At 38.0% G+C, this 17,718-nt stretch overlaps 1 protein-coding gene across 1 annotated transcript in view; it reads left to right on the top strand.

Moving 5' to 3' along the window:
• Positions 1 to 16,821, top strand: part of Fam83b (family with sequence similarity 83 member B) — a 52,543-nt gene extending 35,722 nt beyond the window's left edge. Inside the window, exons 2-4 of the mRNA XM_036192130.1 lie at positions 2,828 to 2,992; positions 3,821 to 3,945; positions 14,520 to 16,821. Coding sequence (XP_036048023.1) covers positions 2,828 to 2,992; positions 3,821 to 3,945; positions 14,520 to 16,821 — 2,592 coding nt within the window. The remainder of the gene's footprint in view (positions 1 to 2,827; positions 2,993 to 3,820; positions 3,946 to 14,519) is intronic.
• The last annotated feature ends 897 nt before the right edge of the window (positions 16,822 to 17,718 follow it).

Genomic DNA, 17,718 nt, shown 5'->3' with positions numbered 1-17,718 from the left:
TTCTGCTAGAAAAAAAATATATCCTGCTCTCTCACTTCAGATGATTACCAGGGAAGTCAGAATCCCTTTAAATGAAGCATCTGGAGAGTGGTGGTAGCCACTAAGTGACTGCAGAACATTAACCCAGGCTACAGCTGTGTGTTATTAAGTAAATAGGTCCTATGAAAGTGTGTTGCCAGCAGGTTGTACAGGGAAAACCAAATAAGACTCAAAAGAAAATCCTGGCAATCATGGAGCATTTTTCTGAAAAAAAAAATTAAATATTTGTCTTCAGCATCATAGTGGATACTTTTCTTTCCTACATACTACCACGTTTTCATTTCTTAAAATTTATCACTGATTTGCACTATGTGTATGTAATGGCTTGAATGAAAAAGGTCCCCATAGGCTGATATGATTGAATGCTTGCTCTCCAGTTAGTGAAACTATCTGAGAAGGATTGGGAAGTGTGGCCTTGTAAGAGTAGGCGTGTCCTTGTTGGAGGAGATGAGTCACTGAGAGTGGGGTGAGTCTTCAAAAAGCAGACAGGACCAGTCTGGCTTTCTCAATGCCTGCTTCCTGTGTATCGGGATGTAAAACTCTCAGCTACTGTTCCAGTGCTATGCCTGTCTGTTTCCCACCATGATAATCATGGACCAACCTTCTAAAACATTAAGCATGCCCCTAATTAAATGTTTCCTTTCATAAGTTGCCTTGTTCATTATGTCTCTTCATAGTAATAGAAAAGTAACTGAGACAGCAGGCTTAGTCTTGGTACATTTATAAAGATGAACATTGTGATACCATTCATGAAGAAAGTCTTACAATCCTCCTTGCACATGAATCTGTAGAATAGATATTTTCAGTATATGTATCACCATCACACACTTTTTCCTAGTAGGCTGCAATGACCAGTATTCTCTTTTTAGAATTTGTATTGTATTTCATATAGAATCTAGATATAGTATTTCTATACTTCTTTTTGATTAAATGTAGTCATTGTGATAATTTTCTAGAGCACAGTGAGCATGCAGTATGTTCAGGTCAAGTTGAGCATCCGTCACTTGTGGTCAATGTTCCATATACCAAGACTAATCCCCGTACAGATCAGTTCATGTTGTGTTGCCCTCTGCAGCACAGTAGAATCTTTGTAGAGCTCATGTAACTTCCAAACACTGAGTGATGGGACAGAAAACAGATGTCTGGGAAGCTGCCAGATTTGGCTGGCTGCAGATAAGCTTGCTGAAGATGTATAATGTAGTATCTAGATCTTGACTTAGTCTCTTCTCTGTCACACAAGAAAGACTGGCATTTGTTCTACCTTCTGTGTGATTGAATCATTCGCTGGCTGAGTGATTTCAATCACCTTTGCAAACAAAACCCTGGGAAATGAGCTTTTGATCATTTTCAAAGTTGAAAATAACATGTTCCATGAGAGGTGCTGGTAAATTAAAATGGCTTCATACATACTGATTAAAAATGTTATTTAGGATAGTAATCTTTCTTTATTTCAATTGTTTTCTAGCCAGAAAGTACTGCCATGCTATGTCAGAAACAGAATTTGTTTTAACATGAATTTTGAAAAAACTTTCTACCATTAATATTCAATCAAATTGCTTATTAAAGAAAAGTAAATAAAGTCACACCCATGGATGTGTTTCAAAGACATCACATACTTGAGATTGTGAGAAATGCCCTCAAGACAACAAATTAGATGGTTTTCACCTTCTTCTGGCCCCTCATAGCAGTCCATATAAAGGAAAGCAATGGGAGAAGCCAGAGCAAGAGAGTCTGCTTCCCCTAAGCCTGATTTCAGTGTATTTCACAAGGGGTCTCAAGAATGTCACCATTGCATACAATTTAAGGATGATCTAACATTCTACCTAAATGTTGCATAGGGTAAATAAAAATGCTTGCATTCTTCCATGACTCTTCCTCAAGCTATCCACATGGAGAGCTTCACTTCCTTGAAAACAAACACTCTCTGCAATTCCTGCTCTAAGCTTGTCACACCACTCCTCAGTGTCAGGGAACCCTGGTCCCTTATACCTACTGCTCCATGTCCTTCAAAAATGTCTTTCTACAGGTTAATGCAAGTTTTACAAGGTTGGGGACTTTTACTTTACTGCCTATCACATGATATGTTGTAAGTATGTTTGGCATTGTAAGTGCCAAGTCAATTAAGCCATTTTCTTTTTCTTAAACATGCTTTCACTCTCAGCACTTCTGGACATCTGCTTTCCACCAGTGAGTAGCCCAGATGCACTCCAATTTAGAGGCCTTTTTAAAGGGTGTGTCTTTCTTAATTGTATTGATCTGGCTGTTTGGTTTATTTTTGTTGTTTTTGTTAATTTTTGATGATTCTGTCTGCTAAGCTAACTCCAGGTGCTTAGATATTCTTCACACCTGTTCTTCACACCTCTTTATCTCCTTCATTTCTGCCGTCCATCCTTTCCTTTCTTCTCTTCCAGTCTTTTAACTTCTTCATTCTTCAACAATTTTTATAATCCCACCTTTGCTGGATGCCTTCCAAGAAAAATTTAAAAGCTCCCTTACTATCTTTGGTTTATAAACAGCTCTGGAGACTGTGTTTGGATTTGCAGAAATGACTGAGATATAGATTTTCATTATCCTACACTGATTTGAAGATTTCCAAGTTATAGAATTGCACATATTTTATTTTTATTTGTATTCATTATCATGTACTTTAAAAATGACACACATATTTATGCATTTCTAAGTGATGTGTTTAATTGCCTTCTATTTTCTTTGATTTCTACTTAAACTTAGCAGTTTCATAATCTTTACCATGTTTCTAAAACTGTCTCATATTTTTTGTCTTTAATAGGTCATTGCTATAGTGATGGATATATTTACTGATGTGGATATTTTCAAAGAAATAGTGGAGGCATCAACTCGAGGGGTATCTGTATATATTTTACTTGATGAGTCCAATTTTAATCATTTTCTAACTATGACTGAAAAACAGGGTTGTCAAATTCAACGTCTCAGGGTAAGAATTCAATTTTTTTTTTCCTCAAGTACTTTTGCTTATCATTTTCATTTCTATTCAAATTTGAGTCATGGTAAGATAAATTAGCCAGGAAAAATTAAAAGGAGAAGACAAAACAATGAAGACAGAGTACTGATTGGAAGTTTGGAAGACTTGTTTGTTCTGGTATGTGCTTCTTGATGGAGGATGCCTGGGCACTCAGGAGTTAGTTGCCACTAGGAATAGTTAGTGATTCTGTGTCACATACACAGATTTGAAGCCTCTGGGAAGAGGTCCTACAGTTTGATATGTGTTGCTTTGTCAAAGCATTTGAATCACTGTTTTCAGGTGTATTTGACTTATGAAAAGATGTCCATGCGACTATAATCAGAAAGTATCTCTCACAGTGAAATCTAATGTCATTTGTGAAACAGAAAATGTCATCTGTGTAAACAGAAAACATATCCATTTAAGTTGTGTTAAATATATTTTGAAATGGTTCTTTTCCTTGAATATTTGATTTTAGAGAAATGTTTGCAATTTTCTTTAATGAATTTTTATGTGTTTTAAAAGTTTGTTTTGAGCAAGTATTTTGGGGCCAGGCAATGGTGGCACATGCCTTTAATCCTAGTGCTTGGGGGACAGAGGCAGGTGGATCTCTGTGAATTCAAGGCCAGCCTCATCTACAAAATGAATTCCAGGACAGCCAGAACTGTTACACAGAGAAACCCTGTCTTAATATATATATATATATATATATATTTGATGTGTTTACATTGTTGTTTATTTACTTTTCTAAACGTCTCACTTCTAGATATAATTTTACTTTATATTTGCATATAATTGTAGAATATTCGAGTACGGACAGTAAGAGGCCAAGATTATCTTTCAAAAACAGGAGCAAAATTCCATGGGAAAATGGAACAGAAATTTTTGTTAGTTGACTGCCAGAAAGTGATGTATGGTTCTTACAGGTAAGAATATTGTATTTATCTTATGCATTTCTATCCATTCAAATAAGTTATTACTTAGAGGTTTTAGCAGAATCAACTTAGCTGTATCTTAAAAATAAGAAGAAAAGAGGCTGGAGGGGTGCTCAGCACTTGTTACTCCCACAGACGACCTGAGTTTGGATCCAAGCACCTGCCTTGTAAAGGCTCACTAACCACCATTATTAACTCCAGTCCTGCGGGTAATCTAAGCCCTCTCTGGCCTTTTCTAGAACTGCACTCAAAATTATAAATGCACACATAGATACATACACATAATTAGAATTATTTTTAATTTTTATTTAAAAGTTTTTTTTTCTATCTGACATACCAACCACAGTCCCCTTCCCTCTCTTCCTCCTGCCCACTCCCCACCCTCTCCCCCCCCCCCCCCCATCCACTCCTCAGAGAGGGTAAGGCCTCAACAAAGTCTGGCAGATCAAGTTGAGGTGCAATCAAGCCCACTCCCCTGTATCCATGCTGAAACAACATTTCCCTCCATAGGGAATGGGCTCCAAAAAGCCAGTTCATGCACTAGGAATACATCCTGGTCCCACTGCCAGTGGCCCCACATGCTACCCAAGATACACATCTGTCACCCACAATCAGAAGGCTTCGTTCTGTCCCATGCAGGTTCCACAGCTGTCAGTCCAGAGTCAGTGAGCTCAAACTAGCTAGGGTCATCTGTCTCTATGGGTTTCCCCATCATAATCTTGACCCCTTTACCCATATAATCCCTCCTCTGTCTCTTTGACTGGACTCCAGGAGCTCCACCCAGTGCTTGGCTGTGGATCTCTGCATCTGCTTCCATCAGTTAATGGATGTAGGTTCTATGATGACAATTAGGGTAGTCATCAATCTGATTATAGGGGAAGGCCAGTTCAGGGACCCTTTCCCCTGTTGCTTGGAGTCTTAGCTGGGGTCATCCTTGTGGGTTCCTGGGAATTTCCCTAGCACCAGGTTTCCCCCTAACCCCATAATGGACCTGTCTGTCAAGCTATTTCTTTCCCTGCTCTCCCTCTCTGTCCCTCTCGCTACTCGACCATCCCCCATCCTGTTCCCTCATGTTTTCTTGCCACCTTCCCTTATCTCCCCCCCCAACCCCATGCCCCCAGTTTACTCAGGAGGTCTTACCTAGTTTTTTAAAAAAATCCTTTTTAAAATTTGAAAAATGATTCAGAATCTATAGCATGGAGATTTGGAGACTTGGGCTTTGCTAGCTTCTTCATGGTCCTTAGGCTGCTCATATGACTATGGACAATCCTGTAACTTGGCTTCCAGTTCATCAAAACAGTAAGGGAGTTAGCTAAGATTAGAGGTGCTTTACAACTCTAAAATAACAAAAGTAGATTAAGCCCTACAAAGGCAATGTGTAGTATGAATTGAGAAACAATCACTTTGGCCAGTTTGGGTAGTGTATGCCTATAATCTCAGCATGCAGGAGGATTGCCACAAGTTCAATGCCAGCCTGGTCTATGTAGTAAGTTTGAGTTTAGCTAGGGTTATAGCCAGATCCTGTCTCAATTACCAAAACAAGGGCTGTTATTCCTTAGCCCATAAAGGTGTTTACTTCCAATCCTAATGCTTTGAGTTTGATACCTAATACTCCCACGATAGAACCAATGCTAACAAGTTATCCTCTGACATCCACATATACACTGTGGCACACACGCACACACACACACTCATGCATATACACATGCACAAAATAATCAATAAATAAAATATTAAAAAAATCAGACACCTACAGAAACAAAACAATGTAAAAAACAAGTTACTCAAAAGAAAAAAAAAAATAAAAGTTGTTTAGCACTTTAAAGAGTTCACCAGGAGATGTACCTATAGAATTGGTCAGTATCTGAGAAAACCAAAACTGCAACCATATCTTGGTCAGGCTGATCTGGAGTGTAGACATTGTCTAGTAATTGCTCAGTAATGTCCAGTAAGGCATTATTCCTGAATGTGATACATAGTATATTGATATAAACAGGCAAATAAAAACACCAACAAATACTTCTAAAGCCCAGTTTTTTGTAGACCTACCATAGAAGACATTGGCATGACTCCAGTGAGCTGTGGCAGTGAACAGGCCAGAACAGCAGAGGCTTCGCCCTTTGACAAATTTAAACATCCATGAAGAAATAACACCTTGAAGTCTTGAGCAAGTGGCTCAACTTGTTCTTCCCTTTATTTATATAAAATTAGAATGATCGTGGAACACACTACATGGCATTTCTGTGCAATTTCATCTTCCAAACAATAACATTAGCTATTATTTTAGGACTTTCTTCTTTTAATTGTTCTTTTCTGCTTGTGTTTGCTGTGGGCTCAGGGAGCTCCCCTCCTTTGAAGTCATTTGGCATTCCAAATGAAAACTTATGAAGACCAGAAATTACAACTAGTACTTGAAATTAATGAATCATTTTAAAGTCTCATTATATATGTATATATTTGTTCGGACACCCTTATTTTTAAAGTTTTTAATTAAGCTTTTAATTAAGATAGAGTTTACTTTACTTATACATGGTGTCTCTCATTTAAGTACATCCCAATCGTTCCTTCTGTTTTCACTCTTTGACTTGATGTTTAACAATATTTTCAGTACTGAATTTACCTCCTTGTTGCTGCCACTAGGATTTGGTAGTTAAATGTCATGACGACTGGAGCTGAGCTACTTAAGTTGATATGTGTTGGTTTTTAATGGCGTTCTTACTCTGCAAAGAAAAGTCATGAAACACAACAGAATCCACTAACAAGAGTTTTATTAAGATGGGGAGAGAGGGACAGACATGCACGGGCCTGCAGAAAGACACGTGTGTGAAGGGGGCCAGGAATCATGGCGCTATCTTCTAAGGGCTGAGCTGCGCCCGTGCACTCAGGCCCATGTGGCTATTCCATGAGTGCACACAGATCACATGGTTGCACTTTATGCAACCAACCACGTAGGACATTTGACCCAGAAATGACTAGGTGGAAATGACTAAGTGTCCTGCTGGGCATGCCCAACCATGGAGGCATGTTGGGAATTTCTATCAATATGGGAGGGAGGGAGGGAGAGAGAGAGAGAGAGAGAGAGAGAGAGAGAGAGAGAGAGAGAGAGAGAGAGAGAGAGAACGACTTTAATTTAACAAAAAAAAAGAGGAAAGAATAACCAAAACCGAATAAATAAATAAGCTAAGCCAAATCTAGAAAGTCCCTCTAACCCCAGGTCATGGGGAGGAGTGGAGGAGAATAGTCTAAGAGCAGAGAATATTATAGTTCATCTAACCTTCTTTCTAGTAACTCCATTCTCTGTTTTATGTCAAGGTCATTTTAAATACATGTCTTTTAAAAACTGTTAGTTGTAAGCCATTGTCACTGTTTTTTTTTTGTTTGTTTGTTTGTTTTATGTTCCCTGTATCATTTGTTGTCCAGGGAATTGTTACATGGTGCACTCAAGTATATGTTGTGCATGGAATTTTTGCTGTCTGTGCCCTCACCTTCCAGTCCATTTCCTTAAGTGATTTTTTTTATTTCTTTTACTTGTTGAGATTATAATAAAATTATATCATTTTCCCTTCCCTTTCCTCCCTCCAAACCCACCAATATATCATTTCCTGACCCCTTTCCAATTCATGGCCTTTTTAAAAAAGATCAGTTGTTATTGCATAGACACACACATACACACACACACACACACACACACACACACACACACACACACACATACACACACACACATTCCTAACTACATAAATACAACCTGCTCAGTCAGTCTATGTAATATTATTTGTATGTGTGTTTTCAGAGCTGAAACTGAGCAACCAAATGCTGTGCTCTTCCCTGGGGAAGGCTGTTCTCCTGCTCTCTCTCTCTGCATTCCTTGGTTTCCTGTAATACTTTGTATAGGGTTGAAGCCTCATGGTTTTCCCTTACCCACTTCAGCATGTCTATTGATGACTTTGTTCTCCTCCTGCTGAACCAAGCTCAGCTGCCCTAGGTGAGCAGTAATTGTGTTTAACCGCGAAGCCATCACTCCTGTCATCCTTGTCTGAGGTTCATATTGTAAAAAATATTTCAAAAGTTTTTGTATAATAGTTACAAAACCACTTTGGTCAAAACCTGTTTCCTTCTAGTTAGAGGAGCTTAAGTTCAGTTGGGTGGTAGTGGCGCACGCCTTCAATCCCAGCACTGGGGAGGCAGAAACAGGCAGATCTCTGTGAGTTTGAGGCCAGCCTGGGCAACAAAGTGAGTTCCAGGAAAGGCTCCAAAGCCACAGAGAAACCCTGTCTCAAAAAGAAAGGAGCTTGAGTTCCATATACTACAGCGTCTCATTTTCCCTTTTTTTTTTTTTTTTTTTTTTTTGTGGACACCCTTGTATTTGTTTTCCTGTTTTCTCCTGTCTTCTTCCATTTCCTTCTCTCCTCTCCTTTTCTTTCTTTAGTTTTTTTATTTCCTTTTTTTAGACAAAGTATTACTTTATTGCCCAGACTGCCTGTGAATTAGCTATGTAGTCTGGTTGCCCTTAAATTTCCAGTTTTCTAGCTCTTGCCGGGCCAGTATTGAGATTACAGGTGTATACCACCACACTCAGCTGAAAATGTCTTCTTTAATTGATACCCTCCCATAGAAGCCATTGGGCTATAAAGTCCTATTATTTGTAGAGATGCCTAGAATCTGCAGTCTTCACAGCCACACATTTATACCAGCTCACATAACGATGGCTAATAGGAAAACACAAGCATTTTATATATAAAACACACATATTTTATAGTCAATGAGTATAAATAATCTTTCGAATTTTGTAAGGCACATTTTGGAGATGTTTATAAGTTATTTTAAATAAATTCAACTCAAAGAATTTCTTGTTTGTTATAGACAGGGCCCCTAACTTGAGGTCCTTTGTCTGTTGACTGCTGGGGTTACAAATGTGAGCCTCTAAGCCCCACCAAAAAACATTATTGTAATCTCCTACTTTTTAAATATTAGGACCTCTGTAACATTTAGAAGACTATCACTAAAGTTGGTGCCTTCAAGGTGCCATTTTTAATCAGACTTGAGGATGGTCCCATTTGAGATTCATGCCACAACCAACCTACTCTCACTGCTTGATCCAGTGACCTTTATTGCCTTTGCTTCTTAACCCCTGGCCAGGAACCCAGTTGCTTAAGTCATTTTCGGTATGTGAATTAAACACTACCCGCAACAGTTCATAGCTGATGTGTGATGTCCTGTTAGGAGAAGAGAATGTGTGTTTAACCCAAGTAAATGTATTTGTATGTTTTTTTAAATGTAAATGATATTAAAGACATGCAGTCTGAAGTGTAATTGCTATTTTCCCCCTTTAGTTGCCTGTGGGCCTAGCCTCCAGATGCAGTTACTCACGTCTTCAGGCTAGGTCCTCTGATACTGATCCCAATATCTTGAGTAATCTTATTAGACTGGTTTTTCCAATTCATTAATTTGTTTCTATCTCTTCCTGTTTCATTGTGACTGGGGTCTATTTCCCACCCCCCTGTGTCCACTTTCCTTTCTTGTCCCCATTCTTCCCTTGGACTACTATCACAAATTTCTGCTTCACGTGAAGTCCAGGTTTACATTATCGAAACCGGGTCAAAGCTGCACACTGCTGCAGTGTTTCCTTTACAAAATTCATAGGCATTTTATTTTTGCTTCATGTGTGTATACATGTGTTAGCAAGTTAAGTGCAGCTGCATTTGTAAGCCAAAGGAGGACTACCTCAGATGTCTTTCTTCTAGTGCCTCCCCTTTGCGTGGTTTTGGGGTGTGTGTGTGTGTGTGTGTGTGTGTGTGTGTGTGTGTGTGTGTGTGATTTATGCACACATCTATGTGGGGAACAAAGATCAATTTTAGATTTCATTCCATTGATCTAGGGGTCAGTCTGTTTCACTCCCCAGGACTTTCCAAAAGGCTTGGGTTGTTTGTTTGTACTTTTTTTTCTTACTTCCTTGTTTCTCCATTCATTCCCTTCTCTTCTATTTACTGCTCTTGCTTTACAGTTGACTGCATGGTTTTCAGCACATGAGTGACTTTTCCAAATGCTCAGTTACTGACGACAATGTGTGACGTACAATCTAGGCTGGCAGGGCCTACGTCAATAGCACAAGCTCAGGTCCCAGCATAGTCCACATTTCTGGTGCCTTGACCCATGTTTGCCTAACTCCCATTTCCCCTTATCTCTCTTTCTCTGTGTCTTTCTGAGTTACTTATTGATAGCTCAACTTGAGGTAGAAATTTTCTAATTTCCCTTGTGCTGTTGATTTCTCTCCACTATAATCAGAAGGGATACTTAGATAATTCAAATCTTCCTCTTCTTCTTAAGACTTGCTTTTGATTTAAACATGGTCTGTCCTGGAGACTTTTTTATAGACACTGAGAAGAATGTACATTCTGCTTTGCTAGACATTCTAAGTGTTTCTGTTATGTCCTGTTGTTCTGTAATGTTTTTCAACTATTTATAAATCCATTATTGAAAGCAGCTACTATTTCTTATATTTTGATCACTCTCTTAAAATTCTGTCATAATTTTCTTAATATACTTCAAAGGTCTGATGCATGAATAAACTTTTATTATGAATGATATTTACTCATTAATTATGAATGAATGTTATTGTGATTTTAAACACGATCTTCTCTCTAAAGTAAATTGACCCTTTTATCATCGTATAATATTTGTCTTTGATAACATCTCAAACTTCAAAGTCTGTTGTCTCTGATATCATGATGCCTCTTGTCCTTATCTTAATCATCCTCTACAAATACTGCTTTTCTTGGTCCTTTGTTTTCAGCTCCTGTCTGTCCTTAGATCTGGATGCAAACTTGAAGACAGCCAGTGTTTGGGGCTGGAATTTTTATCCATTCAGTTGATTTATGTCTTTTGGTTGGAGAGTTAGAAATGATTCTTAACAAGAAAGATACCATTGCCATTGTTGTGTTCAGGGCAAGATGGAACTCCTTTCCCTTCACTGTTTTCTTGTTGTTGACATCCTTGTAGGGATGTGTCTTGATTCTCTTCTACTTTCTTTTCTCGTGTTCTATATATAACTATTTTTTCACTTTATTTCATTTTTAGACAGGATTTCAATTTGTAATCTAGGTATCCTGGAGTTCATGGAACTCCTGCCCTAGTCTCCCAAGTACTAAGATCTCAAGCATGATCTACCACCTGAAATTGAGTGTGTATCTTAAGACTCTAGGCTTAAATTCTATTAGTTCATTATTATTGGCATTCAACTTATACAAACATCCTCTGATATAGTTCCCATCTCACCATTAGTTTGGATCTTTTTTTTTTTTAATGTGTTGGGTTATTTTTTTTCCCAGTCTGTGGCCTTTCTTGTTATAATTGATATCTTTTAAACAGTGTATAGAGAAGAAAAAGAAACCAATGTGTGCAACAAGAGATTTAATGAAACTTATATTCTTTCTGCCAACATAAACATTTCTGGCTTTTAGGTTTTTTTTTTTTACTTTGATAATAATAATACATCAATTTTATCACTTCTTATTAAATATTTTGTGTATTTTCAGTGTACCATACCTGAAAATACAGATCTCAACAGAGCTATATAGGGTCCCTGAGGTAAATTTTATGACTGGGGACAAAAGGAAAAAAAATGTGATTGAACATCTTAGGCAAAGGGTAAGCTATCCAGGAGGAACCAAAGAAACAAATTGAGTGTTGTGGCTCTTGCTCTTAACCCTAGTGTTCTAGAGGATGAGGCAAGAAGATCCCTGGCCAGCCAGGGATGAAAGGTTATGAGAGCATTCTTTTAGGCCAGGCGAGGATTTGCATTTTATTTTAAGTAAATTAGAAAATCCTGTATTAGAATATGGTATCTATGCTATATCAGTTGACAAATAAGGAAACGAAGAAGCTAAGATTGACATTAGCTTGTGACACTTGACTTGGGTGATTTAGTATTGTGAGGATTTTTGGAATTCATTGATTCCAAAAACAGCAGAATCTGTTTACTTCTGTTAGTTCTGGGGGTCTGAATACTCAGAGATGATTCCTTGCTTCATGTAGACCACTGCAAGGATGCTTGAAAGAGTGATTTGAGTAAGACTGACGTAGAAAGAGCCATGTGTGGAGGATTGCCGAGAGCTGTGCTTGAAATGATGTCTGCAAAAAGACTGAGACAATGGCAGGTCTAGGAAGAATGAGGTGGGATGAATGTTCACCAAATGGGCACAGTAGTCTGGTGAGGCTGGTTATAGTTGCAAGCAGACACTGGACACTGAGTCTACACAAACAGAAGAGCTCAGCACTGACAGTGCAGATCTGTAGCTTTTGCCTTGTAGATGACACAAGTCACCTAAAGTGACAGAGAAGCACAGAAATCCCTCCCAAATCCTGCAGATGCTATATTGGTCATTCAGATTCACCTTTGAAACACTCAACTGAATATCTTACTGTAACCTGCAATTTATTACAGCATTCCAAAGGAAACTTCCAGTTGTCTTACATTCTCAGTTTCCTAAACTCAGTTCTTGGGGGTCATTTTATTTTATAACCTATAGGGCTGTACTTTATTCTCATGTTCTCTTCTTTATAGTAAAATCAGTCCCTGATCTGTCAAGTGTGTACAATAAGCAACCACTAGGAAAATTATCCCCAAACATTTCTTTCTCTTACAATTTATCTGAATTTGGGGACAAATCCTAAACAACAAATTTTCTGCTTAGCTTTCAAACTTACCTACACATCATTTCTTTATACCGGATAAGTATAATCTGGTGTGTGTGTGTGTGTGTGTGTGTGTGTGTGTGTGTGTGTGTGTGTGACTAAACAGTGGCAGTTTCTGCTTCCTCTGCTTTTCACTGTGTTTTTTTCCAAACAAACTGCCTGCTCATATCTTTTTACTTCCACTTTCTCTGGGGAACTCAGAATACCTGCTAATTTAATATTTATTCATTGCTTACTGTTCCCATCATTGCTTTATTCGCAGCTTCAGTTTGATTGAAAAAGAAATTCTTTTTTAAAAAAATTATTTTTAGTTTTCTACTTCTGATTTCACACTAAGAAAATTTCCCTTTCTCTAATTTCCTTCCTTCTTTCTTCCTTCCTTCCTTTCTTCCTTCCTTCCTTCTTTCCTTTCTTCCTTCCTTCCTTTCTTCCTTCCTTCCTTCCTTCCTTTCTTTCTTTCTTTCTTTCTTTCTTTCTTTCTTTCTTTCTTTCTTTCTTTCTTTCTTTTTTCTGAGATAAGGTTTCTTTGTGTAAACCTTGGATGTCCTGGAACTTATTCTATAGACTACATTGGCCTCAAACTCAGACATGTACCTGTCTTCCCCTCCTGAGTGCTGAGATTAAGGGTGTGCACCACCACTGCCTGGCTTCCCCAGAAAATTTCTTTAACTATTGATTTCTCTTTAAGTCACCCTGCTGGCTCACACATTCACATAAAGAGTACCTAGTAAATATTCTTCCCATACCATGAATTCATGGGAAGTAGCATACAAATTAGAGCATACAGAATGACAAATCTCCAAAGTATAAAGTATCATGTATGATATTTTATTAATTTTTAATTTATTTTAATAATTGTATTATTTTTATGAACATTCAAGAAATGGTTATATTTGTATTTGTTTTCCCTATATAAATATTAAATTTGTTCAGTATAGAGCATTTGTCTTACTTTGTTTTTCAATGAACTTAAGTATGTCATATATATTCTTTGTTATATAGAATATTAACAATTTATTTTTAAATTGTTAAATTGTGACTCTTTCTATTTAATTTAAGTGCTCAAAGGCCAAATTCAAAAATTGATATGAAATTTCAAGATTTTCCTCACTTAAAAACGATATAGGATTTAAAGTTGTATAAAATACTGTGAACTTATCATAAACCTTATTTTTTCAGAAGGTGTATACTATGTTCAGAAATCATGACTGGCATTTTTAAATGGCATGTTTTACGTAATCCTATGTGGATTGAGTACAGTGAAGTCTGTCCATCCATGACCAAGGCAATTTCTCTGTTTATACCTCTCTACATCCAAGATTACATAGAATAACTCACAGAGATAAGAGTTGAAAGGAACTGAGGCTCAAACTCCATGCATTAGCGTAGACATTTTGCACATTATGACATGTTAGGGCATTGCCACATAGATGCTATCCATGTCTTCAATGTAAACATGAGGGAAGTGGACACAGCTCTGTAGAGGTCAACCAAGTCTCTAGTGTTTCACTCTAATCCTAGCTTTTCCCACAACCTGTTGGTTTGGAATTTGCGAATTATAATGGTTTTTAACTCCATAGCATCTTGGTAGATATAGATGCAAAATATATGACCACTTTTCCTTCAGCTTTTAGAAAATAATATAAAAATTTTTGAATGGACTTAAAACCAGAAGTCAAGTTGCCTTGTTACTTAAGAAGATGTATATGTATTTATTATTGATATGTAATAAAAATATTTTAAATTTTGCTTACTAAGAAAAACAAGAACAAGAATTCTTCTGTCATTTTTAAATGACATTTACAGTAAAACTGTATGGCACCATTATTCTTTGACCAAAATTAAGTCTCTTGTTTTTCTTTTGTTTTCAGCTACATGTGGTTATTTGAAAAAGCTCATCTCAGCATGGTTCAGATAATCACAGGCCACCTTGTAGAGTTATTTGACGAAGAATTCCGAACACTCTATGCTAGGTCTTGTGTCCCAAGTTCTTTTGCTCAGGAAGAATCAGCAAGGGTGAAGCCAGGCAAACCTCTGTGGGAGAATGGCTTTTACCAGCGCTCCATTTCTTCATTAGCTTCTGTTTCCAGCCAAAGAAACCTTTTCGGTAGACAAGACCAAATGCACACACTAGACTCTAGTTACTTCAAAGGCAGAGGGATATATACCCTAAACGAACATGACAAACACAGCATGAGAAATCACGGGTACAAGCCTCATTTTGTTCCAAACTTCAATGGTCCAAATACAATCCGTCAGTTTCAACCTGGTCAAATCAATGAAAACTGGAAAAGACATAGTTATGCTGGAGAACAGCCAGAAACAACACCATACCTGCTGCTCAACAGAGCTCTGAATCGAACTAATAATGCTCCTGGACACTGGAGAAGGCCTTCAGACAGTCTCAGTGTGGCATCCTCATTACGGGGAGGCCAGGCAAGCCAGAAAAACATCCCTGCACAGAGTTTTGCCGATCGGCTTGCCCAGAGAAAAACAACAAATCTTGCCGAAAGGAATTCGAATGTACGGAGGTCATTTAATGGGACAGATAATCATATCCGCTCTTTACAGCAACGGATGCCAAACCTGGAGAATACCACAAAGTCTTTCCTACGAAGCTGGAGAATTGACTCCTACTTAAGTGATAATTCAGAAGCCCCACCTGACTCAAATGGCTCCACCCTGGGTGACAGATTTGAAGGCTATGATAATCCCGAGAACGTGAAAGCCAATGCACTCTACACTCATTCCAGGCTTCGTTCCTCATTTGTGTTTAAACCAACTTTACCTGAACAAAAAGAAGTCAACAGCTGTACAACTGGCTCCTCAAATTCTACCATCATTGGTTCTCAAGGAAGTGATACACCTAGAGAGGTCCCAGATAACTCCACAAATGCACTGCCCTTGACAGAAAAACCCTTGCCTGACTCGATCCCCAAGCTCCCAGCACAGTCAGAGGTACCAAAAATGCACAGCTTGCAGGTTCCTGAAAAGCAACCAGCAATCATGAACCAAATAACCAATGGGCGAGCAGAATTAAACAACTGTATATATACAAATCTGTGTGTAAATAAGCAAACAGAGAATCTAAAAAACCAGCAAAATGAGAATCTGCTCAAAAGGCGAAGTTTCCCATCCTTTGACCACTCAAAAGTCAATTTGGATCATGGAAATAGCAAGAATTATGTGTATAGTACCCTTACCAGAAATCGAATTAGACAACCAGAAAAACCCAAGGAGGATGTGCTGAAGAGTTCTAAAAGCATGCACAATGTGACCCATAGCTCAGATGAGGAAGAAGAGGCTGTTAAGAGAGTCCCTCCAAGTAGCTCGGCCACCAAATCTATTTCCATTGCTGCTTTGCTTGATGTGAACAAAGAAGAACCCAGCAAAGAACTCACTTCTAAGAAGGAAGTTAAAGGCTCCCCAAGTTTTTTGAAAAAGGGGTCTCAGAAGTTAAGGTCCTTACTTAGTCTCACTCCAGAAAAGAGAGAAAACCTATCTAAGAACAAGGCACCTGCGTTTTACAGAATGTGTAGTAGTTCTGATACTTTGGTTTCTGAGGGTGAAGAGAATCAGAAGCCCAAAAAATCCGAGCCCAGGGTTGATTCATCTCCTAGAAGAAAACGTTCCTCCTCATCAAATTCTCAAGGCAGCATCCACAAGAGCAAGGAGAACATAGCAGTTAGCTCATCTCCAGGAATAAATTCCCAAGCAGAAGAAAGTAGGAGACTAGCTCCTTCTCCTACTCCTGTTGAAAGGAGGCTTTCAGAGAGAGCAGGAGATGCCTCTGCCCCAAGATTTAACACTGAGCAGATCCAATACCGTGATTCGAAGGAGATCAACCCGGTCCTTGCCCCTCAAAGACGGCCAACCTCTTCTCCGGTGCTAAAGTCCAATGAGCTCCTGAGATCTCATTCAACCAACCAGCGAGTTTACAGTCGATTTGAGCCATTTTGTAAGATTGAGAGCTCTATTCAGCCAGCAAGCAGCATGACAAATACACATGTCAACCGCCCAGAAGTCAAATCCACAACTATGGGCAGCAATTATGGCAGATCCAGCCCAATGCTGAATTACAAGACTGGTGCTTACCATTCATATACCACCAATGAAAACAAGTTCCGAGGATTCATGCAAAAGTTTGGAAACTTCATACACAAAAATAAGTGAAATTATTTTCATTTCAAATTGTGATTGAAATATAAAATGAATGTGACTGTAAATATTTATCCAAAGAACACTCCACGGGTTTTTGTGCCATGCCAAGAGCATTCTGTATTGGAATTGAGGGGGAATGTGTAGTAGTGTACAGAACAGTTCATCTTTTGTGGTAAAATTAGTTGTACTTGGTGAGCCTATAAAGGACTCTTGCAGTAAACACATTAAAAGGTTGTTTTTAAATGATAATAGCTTTCAAAAAGAAGATGGGATTTATTATTTTCTATCTCCTAAAAATTGTAAGTGTTTAATTAGAAGAAACTTCAGGGAAGAGACTACATTTTGATTTTTGATCCTTCATTCCCAAGTCTTCATTCAAAAACACTTCCTGTTACCACTGGTGCTGTGTGATATACTTTTACTTTTTTTTCATATTTTCAGAAATATAAGAAAACAGAACAAAGCCTTCTTGTTGATAAATTCTGTAGAATAACAGTGTATTTTATTGTTTTATTATCTTTCCTATGCAGCATTGCACACAAAAACATAGCATTTGAATTATGGAGGCCAGCGTGTATAATTGAACCTGAAGTGTGTTTGCACTTACATGCATCAGCCTTAAGCATCAGCCTTGTGTAGTACAGACACACACACGGGCTTTATTTTCTAACCCTTAGGAACAATGCAGTGTTCTGTTTTGCACCTTTTTTTCATCAGCTGTCCATTTTTTATAGTCATGCCTTAGTTAAAATTTAAAATAAGTGAACACAATATGGGAATTCCCCCTCCCCTTCTGTCTATAAGATTTTCTAAAACTATAAGATTCTGCTGAATTTTATGTTAGATTGACACACCAAATGGCAGAAATGTTTTGTTTGATAACTTCACTTTTTTTAATGGACTTGATTT

The sequence above is a fragment of the Onychomys torridus genome, chromosome 7, assembly GCF_903995425.1.
Source record: "Onychomys torridus chromosome 7, mOncTor1.1, whole genome shotgun sequence".
In the NCBI taxonomy this organism is placed as follows: Eukaryota; Metazoa; Chordata; class Mammalia; order Rodentia; family Cricetidae; genus Onychomys; species Onychomys torridus.
Note: the sequence above shows the minus strand (reverse complement) of the source record. Positions and strands in the feature narration are given on the sequence as shown.